The sequence below is a fragment of the Esox lucius genome, chromosome 9, assembly GCF_011004845.1.
Source record: "Esox lucius isolate fEsoLuc1 chromosome 9, fEsoLuc1.pri, whole genome shotgun sequence".
In the NCBI taxonomy this organism is placed as follows: domain Eukaryota; kingdom Metazoa; phylum Chordata; class Actinopteri; order Esociformes; family Esocidae; genus Esox; species Esox lucius.
This window is the reverse complement of record NC_047577.1, coordinates 2413989-2439516: the sequence shown is the minus strand read 5'-3', so window position 1 is coordinate 2439516 and position 25528 is coordinate 2413989. Positions and strand designations below refer to the sequence as shown.

Below are 25528 nucleotides of genomic sequence, written 5' to 3'. Positions count from 1 at the left end.
TGAGAAATGTTCCGCCCAGGACAGAAAGTACAGGGTTTTGAATGTACACGCTAGCGGCCTACACGTCTACATTGTCATAATTTGCGATCAGAATTATAGATGAATAGATTGGGCTGTTTTTTTATTATTATTATTGGTGAATTTGAGATCCAAGGCTATTCATAAAAGATCTGTGGCTATAGCCCCGGACACCCAGGCCTAACGACGCCACTGGGTGAACTCCTCATTTTCACTTCTGACAGACCCATCCTCTCTAGAATGATCGTGTAATACCCAATCATGTTACTAATCTGTTGCCAACTGACATATTTAGTTGTGTGATACTCCACCAGGTTTAGTTTTTAGTTTTAGCATTACACAACTTTTCCTGTGTTTTGTTGCCTCTTTTTGAAACGTGTTGCTGGTATCAAATTCAAAGTGGGCATGTATGTTTCAAAGAGCAATAAAATGTCTGTGTCAACATTTGATATGTCGTCTGTGTACTGTTTCCTGCTGCATATAGGGTTTAACACATTGGATTTATGTTTTATGCAGCATCCCTACTTTTTGGGAAACACGGTTGTATATATAGTTAGGCCAACTATTTTTTGTTTATTTCTTCGTGATCGCATTACGGATAATTGTGCTTTGATTGTCTGAGGCGTGGAGTTTCGTGATTTTACGGACATGGCAGTTTCCATCTCTATCACATGAAACCAGTTTTCTGTGTTCGTTGTGCTTGAGTGAGTCCTCCCTTTAATTGTACTTCAGGAAGTCTGCGTGCATCCAACAGAGTGGTGTGCTTCTAATATAAATAAATATTTGAAGCTAAATGTTTTTAGTTGTTCTCAAACCAGTAGAGTTCCCATCAACACCATGTCCCGTTTATTTTTAAAGACACATTTTCCATTTGCAAAAGTGACCCGTTACACAACTTGATTTACAATTAATTAATTTGGTTGACATTGTGTGGCTCCAAAACGCCGGCTATTATTCCTTGGCTTGAATATAGCAGACGTGGTTTGTGTTGACAGACTGTAACCATACATGTACAGGTGTACACACACAGGGGAAGCCTAAGAAGAGCTACCTTTGGTAAGCGGAGCTGAGCTTTCACAGACGCGCTGACATAGATGAGTGACATTTTGGCTGGGATCCACACTGGATTTCTCAGCCAACACGTGAGAGGAAACCCACAAGAGACAAGACTTCAAAATGTGATGCATGTGAGAAGAGTTTCACTTAAACAGAAACACTGAAGGGTCATTAGCGAAACCACAGAGTTGGAGAGAGAACTAGGCGGATAGAGGTGGATGTCAAACAGAAAAGAGATGTCAAATACCTAACACCCCCATCCTCTCATGCATCAGTTCCTCGGGATCTCTGTTTGGAAGAAACTTGAGAGAAAATGTAACAGTGAATCTCAAACCTGAAGTTTCTCTGATGGTGAGTTCCAGCGGATCCATAAACCCACTCACTTTGGTGCACATTTGTTACTTGAATTATGCAATTAATTTGTTCTACTGTCATATAATAAAAACAAGACAAATTAGAAGAAAAAAAATTATTATCTGTTAAACATTTAATGTAGGCGGTTCTTTCTTCGACATTGAAGAATTGGACTGAGGTAAAGTTGGTTTGATATTCAGAGATTCAACGGACATTCAATGGACATTCGAAGTAAACATTTAAACGTTAAAAACTAATTGCATTCTTCACTGATAGCTATAACTGACTTATCAAAATATTCTACATTAGTTTGGATAACTTTCACAAGCCTTTATTTGATCAAACATATTTTCAAACTTTGAAAATTACTGTTATATCGCAATTACCTTTTAAAATATTATCATAGAAACTTAATTCCAAGTTCAGAATATTCTACCCTAGGGTGGATGACTTTTACAACCTTTAAATTGAGTCTGAAATCACAATTAGAATCTTCAAAATTTAGCAGACTTGGAAAAACGCAGTTTTTATGCAATAGCATCTTCAAGATTTTTCATAAACTTCATTCCAAGTTCAAAATATTCTTCAGTAGGCTGGACATCTTTTACATCCTTTAAATTGAACAAAAAAGTACACTTAGATTTAACACATTTTCAAACGTATAAAATTACTATTATATCGCAATAACGTTTTCAAAAAGTATCATAGAAACTTCCTTCCAAGTTCACAATATTATACCCTAGGGTGGACATCTTTTACAACCTTTCCTTTGAGACTGAAATTATAATTAGAATCTTCAAAATTTCGCAAAACTCTGAAAAACACAGTTTTTATGCAATAACTTTTTCAAAGATTTTCATAGAAACTTCAATCCAAGTTCAAAATATATATTTTACAACCTTTAAATTGATTGAAAAAGTACACTTACATTTTCATCACATATTCTCAACTGCTTTAAATTGATTTGTAAATACAGATTGATGTATATGATTAATGTCACAGTATCAACCAGTGCAGCTCATCTCCGACTCCCCTGCGCCAGTCTGAGTCGCCTGCCTTCTAGTCACCATCGTTTGCCAAATCCTCACATCACCAAGCTGTCTTGAACGCACCTGGAATGTTCTTGACAGTATTAGCGATGGGCATTCCGGCTCTTGTCATTCAGTCAGCTCATTCATCTCAGCTAAACAAAAAGAGGCAAGTCTTTTGGCTCCTAAAAGGCTCTTTAAAAAAATATATTTTGTATTTTTGTAATGTCAAAATGTTTGCAATAGTTTGATAATGGTTGTTGTTAAAACAATTCGAATTAAATTATTAACTGAAATCATACTCTTGCTTAACCACAATGTATTTAAAAATAAAAAATAATGAAAAATAATGCTATTAAGAATTGGCGTTTAATGTGTACATTTTTTATATATATTAAAAAAGTGCAAAACGAATAGGCCTAGCATCTATGTAAAACAGACCATTGATCCATAACAAACCTATATTTTTATCTAAGTGTGCGGAATTTAGAAAGTGCTAGTTGTGATTTCTGGATCAAATCAAAAGGTGTAAAAGCTGTCTACAAGAGTATAGAATATTTTGAACTTGAAGTAAAGTTTCTATGAAAAATGTAGTAAACATTATTGCATAAAAACTGTGTTTTTTTTTTTTGCAAAATTCTGAAGGTTCTAATTGTGATTTCAGACTCAAATGAAAGGTTGTAAATTTTGTCCACCCTAGGGTAGAATATTGTGAACTTGGAATGAAGTTTCTATGATACTTTTTGAAAAGGTTATTGCGAACTAACTGTCATTTTCAAAGTAAAAAAATTTGTTAAATCTTAGTGTAATTTTTTTGATCAATATAAAGATTGTAAAAGATGTTCATCCTAGGGTAGAATATTGTGAACTTGGAATGAAGTTTCTATGATACTTTTTGAAAATGTTATTGCAATATAATAGTAATTTTCGGAGTTTGAAAATGTGTTGAAAATCGAAGTGTACTTTTTCGATCAATAACATTTTTGTAAAAGATGTCCAGCCTACTGGAGAATATTTTGAACTTGGAATTAATTTTCTATTAAACATTTTGAAAAAGTTATTGCAAAGAAAATGTTTTTCAAAGTTTGAAACTGTTTAAAATATAAGTGTAATATTTTCAGTCAAATTAAAGGTTGTAAAAGATGTGCAGCCTTCTGCAGAATATTTATAACTTGGAAAAAGGTTCCTATTATTGCGATTAAACTGTATTTTCAAAGTTTGAAAATGTGTATAAAATTGTCAGTTTGGATCTAATTAAAGGTTGAAAAAGTTGTGCAGCCTACTGGAGAATATGTAAAACTTGGAATTGAGTTTCTATGATACTTTTTGTAAATGTTATTGCGATATAATAGTAATTTTCAAAGAGAAAAAATGTATTACATTTAAGCGTAAGATTTGGATCAAATTAAAGGTTGTAGAAGTTGTCCAGCCTAGTGTAGAATATTTTGAACTTGGAATGAAGTTTCTGTGATACTTAAAAAATATATATTGCAATATAAAAGCGTTTTTCAATGTTAGAGAATGTGCATAAAATTTTGATTTGATTGTTTGATCAAATAAAGGCTTGTGAAAGTTATCCAACATAATATAGAATATTTGGATAAGTCAGTCATAGTTTGCAATACATTTTTTACGTTTAAATGTTTGCTTCGAATCTCTGTTGAATCTCTGAATATAAAACCAACTTTACCTCGGTAAGAATTGGGTCGTAATTAGCAGCGCTATAGCCTCTCTGGAAGTAGCCACTGGTGATAGGAAGAATTTATGTGATACATGATAGAGGTTTACCACGGTAAAGATGTCATCTGAGGAACTGCTTCAAAAAATAAATAACCAAAAAACACAAGGGCAAAAGATAATTCATGGACGATAGCTAATTCATAAATTTGACGAATTGTTTAAATGCTACAATCGGTAGTTTTATCAATTTTTTGAAACTAACTTGTTTAGCGCTGATGAGGGGAATTGACGCGTTAATGCAAATCATACTTAAATATGAACCAATATGACCAACAGAGTTTAGATATTTTTTAATTTCCGCTTACTATTGCGTGGACTGCTTTTATTCTAAAGAGATCAGAAATGCCGTAACCCGGAAGTACTTTTTTCTGTTTTTAAGACGGTCCGAAGTACATGGTAGTAGGTTTAACGTGAAGAGTTGGGCTAGTAAGTTACTATTCCAGATAATGCACACTCCACAATCTCGAAAATACAACATCCACGGGACGAACGTGTGTGGTCATTAGTGAACCCGAAGAGCTATAGATAGTTAGCTAACGCCCCCTTGTTTTGACGTTGGAAAAAAAAGACGGTGGACAGTGGTTTGCTAGTTACCTTAGCTAGCTAGCTGGGTCTTCTACAAGGAATTTGGTGAGTTGGTTATCTAGATTTTGTGGATTTACTCAGCCGGATTTCCCCCCCGCATTTGTTTAGAACGAATGATTGCACTCTAGACGTGTCCATAAAGTTACTTATCCCAGTTTGGCGACTGAACAAAAACGAAAGTGTGTGCAACTTACTGAATACGTTTTGTGAAGATGCGCAAAAACGGTACACGTCCCAATATTTTCTATCCGATCTGGTCGGTGTTTTGGTTCTCCGCCCCAGACTCGAATAGCCTTGCCTGGATTAAAACAGAGAGTGGGGCGTTGTGGGTCCTGGTCTGTATTCAATCTCCTTTCTTTGCCTTTGGCTTACTATAAATGTTTCCCGAGGTAACAACAAGGCATGGTTATGCATGAAAAACCGTTTTTTACAATTTCACAAATATGATATAACAAATAAATTACACTATGTAGCATAATGTTGAAGAATTAAGTTACAGATACAATTCAAAAAGCCAAGCAAACTTTGTATTTTACAAGAGTTGAACCGCAACTATGTAACATGTACAAGTTCACCTTTTCCTAAAATAAACTGAGAACCAAATCATATTCAAAATTGACAATGTGCAGTGAGGGACAGTGTACCAGGGAGAGGAGATCACCATATGTGTGAGCTTTGCACTTTCATGACTTTGGGTTTCAGTTACAGGTTTGTACGCTATTTGGCCTAGAGTTTGTTCTGTATTGTTGGGTATAGAGCAAGTCACTCATAAAATACAAGACCAATCCATTTTAATTACATGCTATAAATGACAGGTCAGCATCATTGGGTGTTAAATGGTCGGTGTTGAATGACAGATAGGTCAGCATCATTGGGTGTTAAATGGTCGGTGTTGAATGACAGATAGGTCAGCATCATTGGGTGTTAAATGGTTGGTGTTGAATTGCAGCCTAGGCTAGTAGTACTAAGTATATACTAGGAATTTGACAAATGAAATTTTCTACAAAGACGGCACTAATACGCTTTCATGAAAACGTGTCAGTTGTTTTCAGTGTTTGAGGCTGCCATCAGTGGTCAGGGTTTCAAGGTGCATTCCTTTCAGGTAGTTTGCCACCTGTACTGCGTCTACCAATACTGAAACTCAGTTCCATGTCAGTTTCACTAGCTTCTCATTTAACTTTTCTACCAATACTGAAACTCAGTTCCACGTCAGAATCACTAGCTTCTCATTTAACTTTTCTACCAATACTGAAACTCAGTTCCACGTCAGTTTCACTAGCTTCTCATTTAACTTTTCTACCAATACTGAAACTCAGTTCCACATCAGTTTCACTAGCTTCTCATTTAACTTTTCTACCAATACTGAAACTCAGTTTCACGTCAGTTTCACTGAAACTCAGTTCCACGTCAGTTTCCCTAGCTTCTCATTTAACTTTTCTACCAATACTGAAACTCAGTTTTACTGAAACTCAGTTCCACGTCAGTTTCCCTAGCTTCTCATTTAACTTTTCAAATTGTTGCCAGACGTAAAGGACCTCACTGCCGCCTCCTATTTTCGCCCAGGCAGCACTGTGCACTTTTGGCCTTTGAGTTGTGAATCAAAAGCTGTAAATAAAATTTTCTAGGTTTTGCGTCTTCATTAAAGCCAAAATCATCAGTTAATAGATAAAGTTGTTATATGTGGAGTGGTTTGTTTCTAAGTAGAAATGTATGTGAATTACACAGTCAGTGTTGTGTTGTAAGGCATCCTTTTTCTATTACAGGTAATCTGAAGTGTCTGGACTTCATGCTGTCCTGCCAATGACTGCACTGTCATTGTTACCACAGGCCAACATGACTGGAGAGACGGAGACGTTGATGGAGGAAATAGAGGAGAGTTTACACCCTCTAACTGAGGACAATCTAAGATATCTGTGTGAACGCTGTGGAATGGATGCCTCAGAATTTAAAGGGCAGAACCATCGCTCATTGCGTCGTAAACTCATGGAGGAAATGTGGGAAAATGCTGATTCTGATGAATCGGAGGAGCAGGGAGTGGCTTGGTTACTCCAACTGAAAGAGGACATCAGGAAAATACGGGAAGAATCTTCTGTGGCTCCAATGAGTCCCAGCCAATCTGATGATGACAAAGCTAGTAAAAACAATGGTGGGTGTAGAATACATGAGTCTGCATTTCTAACTGTTAATTAGTATTCATTAATTGACCTATGTTTGTGAATTGTAACTATTCAGTGTTGTATAGAAGCTCATGTGTGCTAGATACTGGAGATACTTCTGCCACAGTGTGTTGTGAAATACATTCAAGGAACTTTCCTTGAGGAAACCAACCTGAAAACATGCATAACCTGAATATATACTTCAATCATGCCTTTTAAGGCCAAACATGTCCCTTTTGGTTGGTTGAATCCACAGACCTACTCATAAAGAGCAGAGAGTCAGTGTGGTTACGGTTTGAGGCTGACTCAACACCTGTTTGGCCTTGAAAGGCTTGATTAAAATTATATTCAGTTTGGGCCCGCAAGCAGGAAAGTGTCGTACTGAGTAACAGACCATAAACAGAGCCTAATTTTTGATTTTTGTTCCCAGGGGACAGCCCTAACAGTCACTCGCTCAGTGATGGGGGCGTATCATCTGACAAGGGTCCAGAATCAAAAGTGTTCCATCGACTTTATACCTGTGATTTATGTGAGAAGAGTTTCACTCAGTCAGGAAACCTAAAAAGACACCAACGAACACACACAAGAGAGAAACCTCATGTGTGTGATAAGTGTGGGAAGAGTTTTGCTCGAGCCGATTACCTGACTGAGCACAAGCTAACGCACACAGGAGAGAAACCCCATAACTGTGATATATGTGGGAAGGGCTTTAATCGGCCCAACTGCTTGGCCGAACACAAGCTAACACACAATGGAGATATACTTCACAGACACATCTGCTCAGACTGTAGCAAGAGCTTCCTTACACCAGCACAGTTAAAAGTCCACCAGAGAACCCACAGAGGGGAGAATCCTTACAGGTGTGATCTCTGTGCAAAGATATTTGCTAATTCAGCTTGCCTGAATTACCACAGGCGTACGCACACTGGAGAGAAACCACATAGCTGTGACCAATGTGGGAAGAGTTTTGCTCGAGCTTATTACCTGACTGAACACAAGCGTATACATAGTGGAGAGAAGCCACATGTATGTGATACCTGTGGAAAGGGCTTTCTTTGGCCTAGAGTCTTGGCTGCCCACAAATTGACACACACTGGAGAGATGCCATACCACTGCCCAGACTGTGGGAAGAGCTTTTATACACCAGCAAAGTTGAAAGAGCACAAACGAACACACACTGTAGATAACCCTTACAAGTGTGATCTCTGTGGAAAGATCTTTGCCTCTTCTGGTGCCCTGACTTATCACCGGCGTATTCACACTGGAGAGAAACCATACAGCTGTGATCTGTGTGGGAAGAGCTTTGCTTCTTCAGGAGCTCTAACTAAACACAAGCGTATTCACACAGGAGAGAAACCTTACAAGTGTGGCATGTGTGGGGAAAGGTATGCTCGTTTGGGATCCCTGACTATTCACAAGCGTATTCACACTGGAGAGAAACCATACAGCTGTGATAGATGTGGAAAGAGCTGCAGAACTATCACAGCCCTGAATGAACACATGCGCGCACACACAGGTGAGAAACCTTTTGTCTGCCATATCTGTGGAATTAGTTTTACTCGACAAAGCAACCTGAATGTACACATGCGCAGGCACACAGGAGAGAAACCTTACAGTTGTGATCAATGTGGGAAGAGATATGCTCATCGAGGCGATTTGAAAGTACACAGGCGCATACACACAGGAGAGAAACCCTTCAGCTGTGAGCAGTGTGGAAAGAGCTTTCCTCGGTCAACGTACTTGACTATCCATAGACGCTTTCACACTGGAGAGAAACCTTTCAGCTGTGATGTTTGTGGTATTAAGTTTGCTCAGTCAAGCTCTCTGGCAACACATAAGAGGAGAAATCACACAAGAGACAAGCCTTATACGTGTGACACATGTGGTAAGAGATTTGCCCAATCAAAAACCCTTAGGAGTCATCAGAGAACACACAATGTTGGAGATACAAAGGAGATGGTTGGAGGTAGAAGCAAAGCAGGTGGAGGTGAAAACAACAAGGGTGGAGATGGATGTCAGACAGACGTGAAGGGACTAACCCCACACCTTTAACATCCTATAAGGCAGGGCTGGCCAGTCCTGTTTCTGGAGAGCCACAGTCCTGTAGGTTTTTCCTTCAGCCTCATTTGTGACTAACCTGAGTCTGCTTTTCATCCAACTACTAATTAGAATCAGGTGTGCTGAATAAGAGTTGGAGAGAAAATCTACAGGACAGTGGCTCTCCAGGACCAGGGTTGGCCGGCCCTGCTATAAGGCCTCTGTAGACTGGAACAGACCACTATGTATTCTGTCTACAGTGAATTGCATGGAGGTGGTCGAATAAGAACTGCTGCTGAACAACACTGTCCCCCTCATCAGCTTAACATTTTGTTATTGCAGACTTTATAAATAAGCATTGCAGTAAAAAACATGATTCTATATTTTTTCTAAGGATATTTCATTATGATGTATAAAGTTGCTTTCACAACTAGCTTGTTTTTTTAGTGCATTTGATTCAAACACTGTATGATGACCTTGATTAGGTAAATTGGTACTTGGTGGCCTACTGTCAAATGCTGCTGAAGAACCACTTAATTAAATTATTTGGGGACTTGTTATGTATACTTGAGATTTGGTGTTGTCAAGGGCATTGAGTTTCTATTTTTGCCTGTAATATCTGCCCAGCGAGTGAAAGATATTTCCGAACGCATGGTTTTCGTCTACAAAATTAGGTAATCTAGAATTTGGGCAGTGTGAAATCCTATCTTATATGAATGCAAACAGAAGCATCAACTTGGCTTTGATTCAGACTAAACTAACAGACCAATTAGTGAGAAAACAACTCCAATAAAACGGATGATAATGATGATAATGATGATAATGCCTTGAATGTGTAGCTTTTAATAAAAGGGCCTTTTCACGTGGGATGGAACTTCTGGTACACATCACAAATGTCACGACTGATGACATGACTGGTCATTGCAATAAGGGGTGGGCTTTAGACAATCCTTTCAGCCTATCAGGACTGTGTATGTACATATTTTGCAATGTCTGCCCACTCACAATGAACACATCAAGAACCAAGGGGGGTTCAAGCTATGTTTTGTGAAATAAACCCACACTGAGATTTTGTTATACAATGCAATGATTTATAAATACATTCACAAACTTCTTAGGAGGTTTCATTATAAATGTTCACCACAAATCTGCATTGTTTTCAAATGAAACATCAAAAGGAAATATTGATATAAAATAAGAGAATTGGAAGTGTGAAAGCTTTTTCAAGGCACTGTAAAGTACTTATTTCAGTTTCCTCAAACTGACCTTGAGCACCATCCAGCACCCTCAAAATAAAAAATGTTTGCAAAATTTGTGCATGGTTTGTGAAACCAGAACTAATACATGTGAAGATTGTTGAAAACAACGGCCGTCCATTTTAGACATTCACCCATTCTTTTAAACTTCAGCGGCGAGTTGTCACTCCAGAAGATATTGTCCACAGTGCTAAGGCCCTAGGTGACCTGTGTTTAGATGTCGTAAAAGATCATCATCTGAACCCGGAGATGGATATTTGCTGACTAGATATATTTAGTTCCCTTTCCACAGGGGAAAGGGAACCTTAACTACAGAAGTTCCTCAAGGAATTTGGTGAGTTGGTTTTATGTAATTACAGTATCTCACAAAAGTGAGTACACCCCTCACATTTTTGTAAATATTTGATTGTATCTTTTCATGTGACAACACTGAAGGAATGACACTTTGCTACAATGTAAAGTAGTGAGTGTACAGCTTGTATTACAGTGTAAATTTGCTGTCCCCTCAAAATAACTCAACACACAGCCATTAATGTCTTAACCGCTGGCAACAAAAGTGAGCACACCCCAAAGTGAAAATGTCCAAATTGGGCCGAGGTGTCAATATTTTGTGTGGCCACCAACATTTTCCAACACCTGCTCCCCATCCACACCTGAGACCTTGTAACACTAACGAGTCACATGACACGGGGGAGGGAAAATGGCTAATTTGGCCCAGTTTGGACATTTTCACTTAGGGGTGTGCTCACTTTTGTTGCCAATGGTTTAGACGTTAATGGCTGTGTATTGAGTTATTTTGAGGGGACAGCAAATTTATACTGTAATACAAGCTGTACACTCACTACTTTAGATTGTAGCAAAGTGTCATTCCTTCAGTGTTGTCACATGAAAAGATACAATCAAATATTTACAAAAACGTGAGTGCTGTACTCACTTTTGTGAGATACTGTAGTTGTAACTTAGTTATACGTTTTTTTTATTTTACCCTTATACAGAGGAGTCAAACAGTCTTTGGTCTATTTTGCAGTTCAGCCTTGTACAGTATTACAGTAGTAATAAATATATCTGTCTTGAGAGTGCGTTTTGTGACTGCAGTTTTTCCAGTTTATTTTTGAGGTAAGATAATATGGACGGTTCTGCAGTACAGCCTAATATATAAACATGAACTAACAGTCCGGGCCTTCTTGGATCCCCAGCCAACTGAATTGTATATAAGACATTAAGGTGTGCAGAAGTTGGCTCCAGGAATAAAACACAAAGCTGCAGGATAGACTCAGTACTGACGCTGATTATGTTACATTCTCATGCTAGCAGGCTGGGGCCCACTCAAGCCTGAAGGCTAGAGAGTCCTTGGATCCTGACCAAAGCCTTGAGGAAGACATCAGTCAGACCCTAGGGATGAACATGACTGTAGAAGAAGAGGGGGAAGTGAAAAAAGAAGAAAGGGAGGCAAAAGAAGAAGAGGAGGAAGTTGGTGGTTTCATTAATTCCGAAGGGGAGGAAGTTGAATGGGATTCTGTTCAACATAGTAAGTGGAAACAGGGTTTGTGTCTCAAACGCTTGTCTGGTCACATGGCACTAGTGTACTAGTATTTTACTGGGGCCCTGGTCTTTAGTCTACTATGTAGGGAATGGGATGCTGATCCTGAATTAATGTTGACTTCCTCTCCTCTGTGCCAAGCCAAACCCCCTTTTCTCCCCTGCATGCCAAACCAAACCTATTTTCCTCCCCTCTGTGCCAAGCCAAACCCCCTTTCCTCCCCTCTGTGCCAAACCAAACCCCCTTTCCTCCCCTGCATGCCAAGCCAATGGTCGACCAGATTTAATGGTTATTGAAGCTCACATTTTCCTAGGTTGGGCATGTTTATTAAGGACAGTGAGGAAAGTGTTTTGACATGTTCAGCAGAGGGGTTTGGTGATTCCATAATAATGCATATAATTCGTGTAGGAAGGTCTGTTATTTGAACTTAAATTATCTGATAAATGTGTTTTATTTTTTATATAATTTTACAATCAACGATTCGTCTGAAATGTCTTTCGATCTGAAAAGTCCCACTGCAAAAATAAATGTTTTTGAATGAGGTAATCTAGTGACTATTGTTCCCCTATTATATATTGAAATTACCTTTGTAACAAACATTTGCGTAGTTTTCTGACCTTAATGATCTAATTTATTTTATTTGACCTTGAAACATGTTTTAAAACTCACATTTTATGCAAATGCCCCTTTAATATTAGGCAGTTTTTAATTATTATTATTTCTTTTAGAAATTAATTATAGGATTTGGGCAGTTCTACTAACACGTCTTGGTCATTTATTTTGAAATGATTCATAATTCCGTGAACTTCCGGTTCCTTTTCATGTTTCTCAAAACACGTAAGTGTTTTAATTGAAAATAAAGGGCGTCCATCTTAGACGCTGTCACCCGTTCGGACATACTTCAGTGGGTAGTAGTCGCCCAAGAAAAAATTGTTCACAATACTAAGGCCATAGGTCAACTACGTTTAGACGTGGTAAAAGATCATTATCCAAAACGAATACATTGTTGTTAGCCAGCTAGATATCGTTTTCTGTCTGCTACCCTTTCCACGTGCGAATAAATCCAGGGTGGAAAGAGAAACTTTAGCTTCACCACAAGGAATTTGGTGAGTTGGCTTTTAAGCAATTATGTTATATACGTAGATAATAATACTGTATGACAGCGATATACAGTATGTTGTGAATTTATTCTGCTTTAAATAGATGAAGTTAGCAAAATTTGAAATTGGTTTAAGAAATAATTGAGACTTGACTCCAGAACTCATACTGCAACAGTCTCTTTTTTTGTTTTAAGTGTTACATATTAAAACGTTTAATTTCGAATTTCAATTAATGACATCCACCCCTCAACGTACGGCATATTTAACGATTCCAGTTATAACATATACATTGATCAGTGACTTTGAGGAAGAACCCTCGGCAGTCTTTGCATTCCCGAATTAAAACCAAACATCAGAAACTATCCAAGTGCCAGATGCACGTGACAACCCTTCTAAATAAATGCCATTAACAATTTTGTATTATGCTTTTTTCTGATGTAGTTTTGTTCTACTGTTACAGGTAGGCTAACTTAAAACGTTTGCTTTAAAGACTTGTGCACTGTCAGAATTATATTATTCCAGTCACAACTGTAATGGCTGTCAAAGATGCTTCCAACAAGTTATAACTATAGAGTTTGAAGAGATACACAGTAAATACATTTTTTTATTTGAATTATAATGTCTGTATTGTGTTATATTTCTTTCTATTACAGGCAAAGTTTCTATAAAGTGTGATGGACTTGATTCTATAGTGCTATTGACTGCATTGTCATTGTTGCCAAACAAGCAGGACAACATGAGTGGCGAGAAGGAGAGGTTGATGGAGGAACTTGAACAGAGTTTATTCCCCCTATCTGAGGACAATTTAAGATATCTGTGTGAACACTGTGGAATAGATGTCTCAGAAGTTAAAGGACAGAAACATCGCTGGTTGAGGCGTAAAATCATTCAGGAAATGTGGGGAAATGCAGATTCGGGAAAATCGGAGGAGCAGGGAATGTCTTGGTTATTCCGACTGAAAGAGGACATCATGAAGATGAAGGGAGAAGCTACTGTGGCACCAACGAGTCCCAGCCGTTCTTATGGTGATGATGAAGCTACTAACTGTGAAGAATGGGATGTGGAGGACAAGGATTGGTTTCCTAGCAATGGGCTGGAGGCGGAGTCTTCCCCAGACAAGCCCACCCCAGAGCAAAGTGGCGTGTTTATTGTCCCAGTAAGAAAGTTTTTTTCCCCCTTAAACAGCCCTTAGTGATTCCACCAATGGTTTTTGAGAATAAGGTCCAGTGAATGAGAGGAATCAAGAAAACACTGGGATATTGGAGTAGTCACTTACATGACAGATTTGAGTTTTTCCGACCTAAATTGACTGTGTTCATGGTTTCCAGGACGGTTCTTCTCTCCTAGAGTCCCCAGGTCGTGACTGTCCTGGTACAGCCTTACTGCTGGGTATGAAGAGGGCGTCTGTTCGGCTGGTCGACTGCAGGAAAACAATGGGGCTGAATAAAACTGTGAAAGGAGAGGAGGAAGAAGAAGAGGATGGTGAAGAAGATTCAGATTCAGTATCCTCAAGTAAGAACAGCTGTTTGTGTGTGGGTGTGGATTCAACTACAAACTGATTCTGAAACCATTTAGTGACTGATCAATTATTTTTTGCACAATATTTGCAAAATGTAGCTATTCCATGTACAGATGCAAATCCATGACTGATGGGGATGGTATTTCACCACTAGGTTATTGTTAATACTTCAATACATTTTAATTGCATGTCTTTATTTGACAGATGACAGCCCTAACGATCACTCGTTTAGTGGGAGGGGCATATCTTCTGGGAAGGTTTCAGGGTTGAAGGGAATCCAGCGACTTCATAGCTGTGATCTGTGTGGAAAGAGCTTTTCTCGCCTGGGAACCCTGACCAGACACAAGCGTATTCACACCGGAGAAAAACCTTACACATGTGAGCAATGTGGGAGGAGCTTTAGCTTATCTAAAACCCTGACTGACCACAAGCGAACACATACCGGAGAGAAGCCCTACGGCTGTGATCTGTGTGGCAAAAGCTTTTCTCGTCAGGGAACCCTGTCCGCGCACAGGCATGTACACACTCTGGCTGAATACGAAGAAACAAACACTCCAGAGAAACCTTACAGCTGTGACAGGCTCTACCTCTGCTCGGAGTGTGGGAAGAGCTTTTATACTCTCTCAAGTTTTAAATGTCACGAGCGAACACACACTGGAGAGAAACCATACAGCTGTGATCAGTGTGGGAAGAGTTTTTCTCGTTCGGGAGCCCTGATTATTCACAAGCGTATTCACACTGGAGAGAAACCTTACATGTGTGATATGTGTGGGAAGAGCTGCAAAGATGTCACAGCTCTGAAGGAACATGTGCGTATACACACAGGAGATAAACCTTTCAGCTGCTATATCTGTGACATGCGTTTTGTTCAAAAAAGCAGCATGAATGTACATTTGCGCAGACACACTGGAGAGAAACCTTACAGCTGTGATCTATGCAGGAAAAGATTTACTCAGAAAGGAAGTCTTAATGCACACAAAAGAACGCATACTGGAAACAAACCTTTCCAGTGTGATAAATGTGGGGAGAGATTCACTCGACCAGGAAGTGTCAAACGACATCAGAGGACCCACACAGGCGGCAAAAGAATCAAGGCAAGTGAAGGAGGAAGTCAAACAGACAGAGAAGTGAATCACGTAACACCTCCGTCCTCTAAGGCATCAGTTTTTCAGGATCCCTCGGTAGATTAAAATACACTACTATGTATTCTATATAGTGTATTGCATGGAGCTGGTGCAATATGAAGCAAAACCGACTAGTATGTTTTCTGCATATATTTTAATGCATTGAGGGGTTCAAATAAGAAGTGCTGCTGGAGAATTTTATCCACCTTCACAGCTTAATATTTGGTATTTAGAGTGGTGCACTCACGCTATGATGCCTAAATAACACTGATTATAAAGCTTTTTTGTGTTGTGCCGTTTAAAACTGAATAAAACAAGCTTTTACAGGTGGATTGGAACTTTTGACCAACATTGACATGACAAATTTGATGTGATTCTAATAGACCAATGACTGTTCATTTCACTACGGAGTGGCTCTGGTCGACCAACCAGTGCTGTGCAATGTTTTTCTTTGGGTTTTTTCACACTGAACATTTCAAAGAATATTAAATGTTAAAATCATTTATTAGCACAGTAATTTATTAGACCTGAACTACATCTTTAAAAGTAAAGATACAGGATGGGGAATTTTGTTAATCTTCCTTTTGCCCTCATGAGCTCTTATAGTGTTTAGAGTTTTTCCTGATTCTTTGTTCAGCCTTATTCTCAACATTGCTTTGATAGTTGTATTTGTCATTATTCATCTTTAAATCTTTATATTTTTATATTATAAATTCATGTAATATTTTTCGGTGTTGATTTCACCATTTGCTTAAGCAGGCTTTCATGTATAAACTTTCCAAATAGTTTTGTTCTGCCAAAATTGTATATAATGGTTACATACCTGTAAATAAACATACCTTGGTCTGACAACAAACTGACTTTTACATTTTGACAGAATTATTTTATGTGAAAAATCACCTCCAAAGTTAATTTTTCTCCTGAGTGAATAAACAATGTCTTGAATACATGTCATGTCTAATTTGCAATATTGACAGACTTACAAGCCATTGTTCTGTGTTGCCAAGAAAGTAAAGTTGAAATGAAACACTAACTCATTTGTTTTGTGTAATACATTTCATCAATATCACAAACTGAGCCAGAAATACATATTTAATTTGTTCCTGACACCTCTAGAATAACTTATTCACTTAGCAGAACAATTGTAAAAAGATCTAACAATGTCATTAAATGATTATATAAAAAGAAAAATGTAGACATGTACAACACCTGGTGATGTTTATTCCGCACTGTGCGTGAGCATAATTTGCATTCTATATTTAAACCAATTAGGACATGAGTAGGTGTCGTACAGGGTATTTGGAAGTTACTGAAACCCCTTCACTTTCTCCACACTGATTAGAATAAGGCTGTCATTAAGCAATCTACACACAATACCCCATAATGACCAAGCAAAAAGAGATTAAGACATTTTTGCAAATGTATATATTTACATAGGTATTCAGCAATTACAGCCTTAAGTCCTGTTGGATACAAGCTTGGTACAAGTGAATTTGGGGAGTTCCTCCCATTCCTCTTGGCAGATCCTCAAGCTGTCAGGTATGATGGGGAACACTGCCTGCACAGCCATATTTAGGTCTCTCCAGGGTTCAATCAGTTTCTGTTGCAGGCTCTGGCTGGGTTATTCAAGGACACTCACAGAATGACCGAAGCCCAAAGCCAATAGTGCCTAGTCTTGGATGTGTGCTTAAGGTAATTTCCTGTCTGAAGCCCTGAGCGCTCTGGAACAGGCTTTTATCAAAAAACTTCACTCTGTTCATCTTTCCCTCGATCTTGACTCATCTTCATGGGTGCCTGGTTTCCTCCAGATGTGACGGTTGGCATTCAGGCCAACGAGTTCCATCAGACCAAAGCATCTTGTTTCTCAAGGTCTGAGAGTCCTTTATGTGCCTTTATGTGCAACTCCAAGAGGGCTGATGTGCCTTTTACTGAGGAGTGGCTTCCGTCTGGCCACTCTTCAGGAAGATTCTCCCACACTTGAGCTCTGTCAGTGTGTCCATCTGATTCTTAGTCACCTCCCTGACCAATTCCACTCCGGCTTTCTCATTCCAACCCTCTAATCAGGTATTCATTTAGACCTAAAACACCAGGTGAGTGCTATTAAGAATGAGGTGGAACGGGAAACCAGCAGGCTCCGGAACTCCTAGGGTCAGAGTTGAGTGCCCTAGTGTGTTGTTGTGTGGGAATGCTCACAGTTGTCCTGTAGGCGCTCTTATCAGCCGACGATTAGGTGAAGCACTGGCCAACAAATAAGCCAGGGAAGTGTGCTAAAATCCCTCTTCCACCAACGAGCTGACTCCAAGGGGTGTGATATGGAGCACCGTATCACGCACCAATGACTTCATTTCCCCACATTTTTTCCCCCACTACGCTCTTGGACAGCAAGAAGCGTCGGGGCCCGAGGTCCACGTCCCCGTGTGTCCGCCATTACAGCCCCACTTCACTTTCATCATGGTCCCGATGTGTGAAATGTCTGTGGAGGTAATTGACCGTCCGCACGTCTGACAGAACTTCATGAGCTCCATGACCTTGGACTCCAACACTATGCACTTCGGCTCTTGTCGGGGCCGTGAAGTCTTTCCCTCGTCCGAGTGGGATGATGATTTTGTTCCCAGCCAAAAGCTTTCATCAAGTATGTCTACATGATCTGCACTGCTGAAGCTGGTGTTGACGTCATCATCCGCATCAGGTTTGGTCTATAGGACACACAGTAAATATATTAGAAATGAATAAAAACTTGAATATTTTATAAAAATAAGTATTCCTAGACGCAAATATTATCTTCAAAGCCTGGTAGATAGAAAAAAAATCTTCAGTTTTATTACATTTCATTATTGTATGAACCAATTGTGTACATAACGTCCACACCCGAAAGACACCAGACATTCACCTGCAACACCGATCCGTACTTGAAATAAACAAGCTAAGCCGTCGAATTTCTTTTTAGAAAACCGAAGGAGGTTGTAGACTAACTTTTATCAACATACCAACTATGACACCATGTCTGTCTACCTCATATTTATCTGCACAAGATGGAAATATTCAAAGTTACTCACACTATTCCCTTGTACTGCGCTTGATGTCGATGCTGCTGCAGATGATGGACTACGAGTCTAAAAACAAATGCCAGTCATGTTAGCTTCTGCGGTAGTTAGCCAGCTATGGTTACATATGATATAACAGCAAACGGTGCACAGTAGTCTAAGCGAAGCTTTGAAAGTTACAACAGCGACTGGCTAATTTCATAGATTTTATTTGGTATCTTTTGCCAGGCATTATGAAACTGGTTAGATTTTGGGTTGGATAAACAAACGTTGTCCCTTGTGGTTAGGTACCTATGTATTACCTCTGCTTACCCCTGCTTTGATTCTTTTCTGCTGCGCTGATACTGTCTGATCCGATGCCTTTCTCTTTGAAGTGAAGGGGAAAATTGATGGAATAGCATCACTTTTCAACGTCCGACGACCTGGCAAACCCATCAATTGAGACTTCATGTCTGTTTCAAAGTCCTCCGGCTTAAAGTGCTGGCTACAAACACGGACATTTGGATATTTCTCCACTGGAGTATTTACGTTGTAGGCAGCGTTTCTTATTGCCACCAGCCACTGTATGCTACGAGGAATATCTCCGGCAGGTAACCGATGAAATGTTACACCAGCAGTCTGCGCTTTCTTGTAATCTGCACATCCAGGCACTGAACACCAGACCATGGCTAAACTTGTAATGGACAAATCACAGAATAAGAAATTCCAACTACGTGGCTGTTAATGTGTACCGAGGCATCCTGTGTAGCCGCTCATTTTCAACCGAATACACCTACAGGGGTGGTGCCACGTCCCGAAATCGCTATGGATTGTGGGCATTGCTCTCACTTGTCGATTGTTCGCTTGGTTCTTACTCAACCAACATTTTTAAAGTTAAGCAGTTGGGCCTTGAGCAGTAATAATTTATTAATACATTTAAACGGCTGCTCATGCAACATAATTTGAACCAAGAAGTTTAGTATTGTAATTATATAATAACAAATATCACAAATGTGATATGACCATTTGTGAATGCTGTGGAATGGATGTCTCCGAAGTTAAAGGACAGAACAATCACTCGTTGCACTGTGTAGTCATGGAGGAAATGTGGGGAAATGCATATTTGGAAATCGGAGGAGCAGGGAATGTCTTGGTTATTGGCTGAAAGAGGACATCATGAAATCGGAAGAATCTAGTGTGGCCTCAATGAGCCCCAGCCAGTCTGATAAAGATGTTGATGATGACAGAGCTACAGTCTGCAATATAGTTAATAGAACAGTAGATGGGCTGATGTCAGAATGGAGCAATTTGACAGCCATCTTACCTGGGACCTGTTCTAAACAATCTACAATACAAACACATGGTAGAATTGGCCTTTCAGTTCTTTTAACAGTTACATTTCCTTAATAATATATAAAGAGCCACAAAGAGTTTCCTATTGAACTTGATTTATACTATGGCAACATACTTCGTGAAGTTAACCGGCTCACTAGCAGGTTCTATCCAACTAACCCTGAGTTTGTCCCACTCTTTCACTGAAACCTGCCTTCTGAATGTGTCAGAGGGTGTCTTTTTTTCCGAAGAGCCAGTAGAATCTCTGTCGGGAGAGAGAGAGATCAAACCCTTATTGGATGTTTTATCATTCCCTAATGACTATCTGTTTGAGAGTTACCGTTTCTCGGCAGAATCACTCATTTATCTGAACAATATTCTCAGCCCTCATATGGTTCCTATGATACATGGTGGGCGTGCCCTCAGTTTAGAACAAATTCTTTGTGTTGCAGTTTTCTTTATAACATCGGTGACGCTGAGCATATGTCAACTGTCTCTGTCGGGCTGTCAGAGATGTGACCCTTGCACTGAAATGTTTTCTGTACACATTTGTAGTGTTCCCAAGTCACAGACCCACGAGACCCATCAAAAATGAATTCCACAGAATTGCAGGTATCAGTCTAAGCAGTAACCAGTTTATTTAGTATGAAGCTTTGAGACTTGAAGCACTAATCAGTTAATATTTTAGGGTGTCCAGGGATTGGCTGCATAGATGGCACTCATACTCCTATCACAGCTCCTTCAGTAAATGGAGATTATCTGAACAGGAAGTCTTTCCACAGCGTTAATGTGCAGACAGGCCAGCAAATAATTGTCATTATTTTGGAGAATTGTACTTATTTTTTGCTTAGAAATGTTTACTTACTACTTAAATATATTTTGCATGTAGCCACTGAAAGGTGTTTAATTAGGTGGGGGGGGGGGCTAAACAGCATCACAATTGCTTGTACTGATATTATACTTTTGAAGCATATATTTTTTATTTAATCTTCAGTTGCTTCCAAGTACGTTTTGTGCCTGTTGGGTTGCACCTGCATAAACAGATGACCTCACTTGGTCCAGGCATGCGAACCTGGAAGTGAAAACTGCCCACAAGCAACTGTACTTCCTGAGGAGACTCAAGACGTTTGGCGTGTCTGTAAAAACTCCCACCAACTTCTACAGGTGCACCGTTGAGAGCATCCTCTCAGGCTGCATAACTGCCTGGTATGGCAGCCACTACGATCACAAGTCCCTCCAGAGGGGGGTGAAGTCTGCAGAGTGTGTCATCGGCTGCCATCTCCCCTCCATGCAAGGCATCTACCATACACGATGCCTTAGGAAAGCATGGAACATCAAAGACTACAGCCACCCAGGCTATGGTCTGTTCACACCACTACTGCCGTCTGGTAGACACTCCTGGAGCATCGGAGCACGCACTTCCAGACTCACTTTTTTCCCCTCAGGCCATAAGGCTCCTCAACCAGTAACACTGATCTATGGTCATACTGATCACACACAAACATTCCAGATGCTCTGATCTCTTTCTATGTACATTTAATGTACATTAGAATATTAGTTTGTATGTACCATACATAGGCATGTTACACTCATTACATTTATAATATTCAATACTTCAACCCATATTGTTCGTATTTCCCATCCTGCTCTCTTTAAAATTGCAGCTAGTTAACTTTTTCTAGGTATATTATTGCTATATTTTTGGTTTATATATTTCTTAATTCTTACTGTGTAGATGTGCGCCATATCACAAGAATGTCACTGTTCAGAATGATGCTGTGTTATTCTGTGCATTTGATAATTAAACTCTGAACTTGATATTACACTCACACATTATATAAATGTTTAATGAGTGGAAGCCTCGAGATATGACTTTTCCTTTTTTTTCCAGTTAATAATCACGCATTGTCTTGGTCAGCAATTTTCTGGCATGCTAGCTCACATTCTTTTGCTGGTGATACTGTACTGCTTTTTTCTTATATACTCATATTCTGCATGTGCATTCATTAACATATCTAATTCCACTGGGGAGAAGTACAGGGTCCAAGACCTTTTTCTCCTGTTGCAATGATGACTCACGTTATCTGCGTTTCATTGATGAAGGCTTTTTGTCTCCGTGCACGTGCTTTACAGGGTTAACTGAACTCATCGTTACAACCGGTTCTGAAACCGGCAACTCTGAGTTTGACAGCTCAGTCAGTCAACCCACAGTTTTGGTTTGAACTAAGAGTATGTTAACCCTGCTTTTTGAAATACACCCTATATGATGGAAATAATTTGACTTTTTTGTTTTAAATTGTACACTCAAATGTACATTTAGAAACAGAAAAGCTTGTTCTACACTTTAAAATGTGTATATTTGTACAGCTTTAAAATAACCATGTCCCAGGAGTGTAACAGTTGGCTTGGATCCCCAAAAAAATATCAAAAAATAAGTCAATCCAAATAGTAGGTCTAAAACAGCAAGATAAAAGGATATCTCTCTGATTTTTGCCTTGTAATCTGGCCTAGTGGAAAATCTCTGTAAACCTCAATGTTCATGGTGCTCCCACTCAAACAATAAAACAGTACTCTTTGATAGGGAAGTTTGAAATCCATAACAACGAGCAAAATAGATAACTCTAATCCAGTCTGGAAACAATTTCTTCCTTGAGATAAGTTTGGACAGGTACACACACATTTTTTGATATGGCTACCCCCAATCTCAAGGAACCATCTCTCCCCCCTGGGGACCTAGCAATCGTTTGTCTGTTTTCAGTACTTTTACATTTGGGTTTATAAACAATATGTAATGCATATGGATCACCATGTATTTGGTACCAATGGATTCAGAAGAACCTCAGCTAATGTAAACATGCATGTAATGTACATAGAGTGAAAACTTTTACAATATAGTAAATAATTTCAAAAGCAAAATTCTATTATTTTTATGTATTACTGAATTCAAACCACACAACCATTTATAAAAAATACACTGCTTTAAAATAAAGTGTACAGAACAATGAAATAATGCACCTTCTGTGAAAGTAGTCCAATACGTTTTTACACACATTATTCCTCATAATTACATTACTCGGTCATGCCACGGACCAAAGCAAGACCTCTCTATGATGTTGCAGAGGGGCACCATGCATGCCCCACACTGCCAGGGGGTCTTGTGGTAGGCTTTGCTTACCTTGCAGTGCTCACAGTATTTCCTTACATCTGCAGGCCTGTGTCCAGGGTTTTCTGGGTCCAAAGGGGCAATGGGCACAGGTGTGTGGTTTGTCCACCTTTCTGCAGCAATTGCTTCCTCAGTCGCCCCAGTAAGTTGAGCTGTGAGCTCCTCCATAAAGTCTCTGTGCGTCAGGGGCTGAGTCATTTGTTCTGTATGCAGAATGTAGCTGTTGCTTGCAGCCATGTCCACAAAGTGCAGGAACATGGTCTTATCCCACCTCATCCCTCTGTGTGGAGCAGAGGTGCACTGGATCAGCTGATCCAGCAAGTCCACACCTCCCGTGTGCTTTTTATACTCCACTACTGGAGTGGGTATGGGAACACTGATTTTCTCCCAGGTTCCATCTGTTGTCTTCTGTCTTCTCATCACCTCGCCTGACGTGTAGGCTTGATGGATTGTCGAGTAGGACACCTCTTTTGTGTCCATCCACTTGACAAAGAGCAGGTTGCCATCTCGAATCCACCTGATCGAGCCTCTTGGGGACTTTTTGGTCGAGGCGTTCAGCTTGGATGAAGGCGGTCCCATCCCATCGTCCCGATATGTGCCGCAGGCTCCAAATTGCAGAGAAGACAGGTGTCTGAAGAGCTGAGGGCTGGTAAAAAAGTTGTCACAGTAGACGTGATAACCATTTCCCAAAAATTGTTTGTCCAGGAGGCCCACAACTGCATCATAAGGACACCCAAAGCCTGTGTGGAATTTGGACCTCCCTGCGTAAACAATGAAGTTAGATGTGTATCCATTGGAAGAGTCAGCCAGGGTAAACAGTTTGAACCCCCACTTAGTTGGCTTGTGTTTTATAATCTGTGTCATCCCTGTTCTCGCCTTCGTTGCCACAATCCTCTCATCAATTGCCAGATTCTTCCTTGGTTGGTAGAAAGACTTGCACGCTGCACTGATTTCAGTCATCAGAGGCTTGAGACAGAACAGCGGGTCGTATTCTGATGAGCCCTTTTTGCTGTCATTCACAGAGTCCTCGGCCGGATCACTCATGTGCACGTTTGAGGAAATCAAGAGCCACCGGTCCATTGGCATCACCTTTCTCGGAAATGACACTGAGTAAAGGTTTTGCTGGCTCCAGTAGGATTTTACTGATCCAAGCTTTAGAAGCCCCATGAAAATAACTAGTGAAAGATATTTTAGGAACTCTGGGGGGGTGACACCAGTCCATTCGAACTGAAGTCCTTGTGCCATCCTCTTGGCAGCTTGCTTGTTGGTGTTGCTACATAATTGTCTGACTACACTGTCGGTGAAAAAGAGCTGGAACAATTCCAGTGGACTGTATACGTCCGATTTATGGAGTTGCACCCCCGGGGGCCTGGCAGGGGCAAATCTGGGGAGAATGGGTGGCACATCTCGATCACTTTCCGTTTTCCAGTGCTGCAGAGGCGTTGTGCGGTGTGGGGTGCGTGATCTGGAGCGGCGCGATGAGGAACTCCGGATGCTCCCGATGGATTGTCTGCGCCTCCTGGTATGTGTTCTCCCAGGTGTAGACGTTTCTCTCTTCGGTGGAAGCGGAGGTGCTGCTGGTGGCGTAGAGCATGTGCTTGACTGGCTGGGTGTATAGGTGGAGTCACCATCGTTACTGAAATAAATGTAATAGGAGAGAGCAATAACACAATTAAACTGGAAGCTTCTTTCAGTGTCAAATTTTAAGGGAGAAAACAAGATGGCAGCACTTGGTATCCAAAGCAAGTGAAAGCAGTATCGGCCCGATACCGGAACCCAGCAAAACATTCCACTTCTCTCTTGCGCTGAGCTTACAGTGAAGGGGGAGGCAACTCCACTAGAACAAACATTCCACCTCTTAATCGCTCTCTTACTCCAAAATCCAATGCACAACTTGTCCTAGATCATTTTTATATAATAAACCATACATCACATACATCAGATGAACACATATTCCAAAGACAGAAAATCACTATAATATTCACATTTGTATGACATTATTTCATGATATTTAGGTTAAAGTTACATACCAGTCCTGACATGAATCTTGCCAATCCTCATAAAGCACTTCTTCAACCGTGGAAAAGCTTTCTGCTCCAGATAGCTCATCATCGCTTTCCAAATATTTCGCCAAATCTTCTGCTGCAGAAAAAGTATTACTTTTTGCCATTTTGAAAGCAATACTAATACTAACAACAATTATATTTCTAAGGCTATTGCTGTATACACCAGATAACACAACCTTAGGGGCGCCATCTGGGATTATGGGCCCCATTAAAATCTCACATTTGGGAGGGCAAACCTTTTGGCTTGGGAGCCACATCAGGACATTTGTTAATCGTAAATGATTTGCAGGTCAGAAAAGGCTGTATTTACTCGACCCGTACTGTATTGAACAGTACGGGTTTATTTCATGACAATAAAGTTTAATCTAATCTAATTAAAACATTCATATGGTAGGTTCATTATAAAGTCGGGCAGGGCGGTATTGCCTTGC

General features: G+C 39.9%; 4 protein-coding genes across 5 annotated transcripts; 2 read left to right on the top strand and 2 right to left on the bottom strand.

Annotated features, from left to right (window-relative positions):
- The first annotated feature begins 4563 nt into the window (after positions 1-4563).
- On the top strand, positions 4564-10342 carry LOC105031399 (zinc finger protein 431). 2 transcript variants are annotated; one of them, XM_020044094.3, is made up of 3 exons: positions 4564-4826; positions 6609-6927; positions 7368-10342. In XM_020044094.3, exons 2-3 carry the CDS (start codon positions 6615-6617, stop codon positions 8987-8989), a joined length of 1935 nt encoding a protein of 644 aa, XP_019899653.1. In that variant the 5' UTR covers positions 4564-4826; positions 6609-6614; the 3' UTR covers positions 8990-10342. The 2 variants fall into 2 exon arrangements, with proteins under 2 accessions (XP_019899653.1, XP_010904103.1); XM_010905801.4 differs by having other exon boundaries at positions 6545-6927.
- A 2278-nt stretch (positions 10343-12620) lies between these two features.
- Positions 12621-16834, top strand: LOC105031401 (zinc finger protein 391-like). The gene is made up of 4 exons (XM_010905802.4): positions 12621-12876; positions 13524-14026; positions 14199-14382; positions 14594-16834. Exons 2-4 carry the CDS (start codon positions 13607-13609, stop codon positions 15577-15579), a joined length of 1590 nt encoding a protein of 529 aa, XP_010904104.2. The 5' UTR covers positions 12621-12876; positions 13524-13606; the 3' UTR covers positions 15580-16834.
- Positions 16835-16921: 87 nt separating this feature from the next.
- Positions 16922-19361, bottom strand: LOC105031402 (THAP domain-containing protein 4). Its single transcript, XM_010905803.4, has 3 exons — positions 18870-19361; positions 18570-18626; positions 16922-18209 (listed from the first exon to the last, which is right to left on the bottom strand). Exons 1-3 carry the CDS (start codon positions 19221-19223, stop codon positions 17880-17882), a joined length of 741 nt encoding a protein of 246 aa, XP_010904105.2. The 5' UTR covers positions 19224-19361; the 3' UTR covers positions 16922-17879.
- Positions 19362-22903: 3542 nt separating this feature from the next.
- Positions 22904-25165, bottom strand: LOC105031410 (piggyBac transposable element-derived protein 4). The gene is made up of 2 exons (XM_034294051.1): positions 25062-25165; positions 22904-24667 (listed from the first exon to the last, which is right to left on the bottom strand). The coding sequence occupies exon 2, from the start codon at positions 24274-24276 to the stop codon at positions 22933-22935; it is 1344 nt and encodes a 447-aa protein (XP_034149942.1). The 5' UTR covers positions 24277-24667; positions 25062-25165; the 3' UTR covers positions 22904-22932.
- Between the last annotated feature and the right edge of the window lie 363 nt (positions 25166-25528).

Coding starts and splice junctions, on each gene's coding strand:
- LOC105031399 (XM_010905801.4), top strand. CDS start 6,582: ATGACTGCACTGTCATTGTTACCACAGGCCAACATGACTGGAGAGACG. Junction 6,928..7,367: donor CAAAGCTAGTAAAAACAATG/GTGGGTGTAGAA, acceptor TTTTGTTCCCAG/GGGACAGCCCTAACAGTCAC.
- LOC105031401 (XM_010905802.4), top strand. CDS start 13,607: ATGAGTGGCGAGAAGGAGAGGTTGATGGAGGAACTTGAACAGAGTTTA. Junction 14,027..14,198: donor GTGGCGTGTTTATTGTCCCA/GTAAGAAAGTTT, acceptor CATGGTTTCCAG/GACGGTTCTTCTCTCCTAGA. Junction 14,383..14,593: donor TTCAGATTCAGTATCCTCAA/GTAAGAACAGCT, acceptor TTTATTTGACAG/ATGACAGCCCTAACGATCAC.
- LOC105031402 (XM_010905803.4), bottom strand. CDS start 19,223: ATGGTCTGGTGTTCAGTGCCTGGATGTGCAGATTACAAGAAAGCGCAG. Junction 18,627..18,869: donor AGAAAAGAATCAAAGCAGGG/GTAAGCAGAGGT, acceptor ATTTGTTTTTAG/ACTCGTAGTCCATCATCTGC. Junction 18,210..18,569: donor GCGCAGTACAAGGGAATAGT/GTGAGTAACTTT, acceptor TGTGTCCTATAG/ACCAAACCTGATGCGGATGA.
- LOC105031410 (XM_034294051.1), bottom strand. CDS start 24,276: ATGGCACAAGGACTTCAGTTCGAATGGACTGGTGTCACCCCCCCAGAG.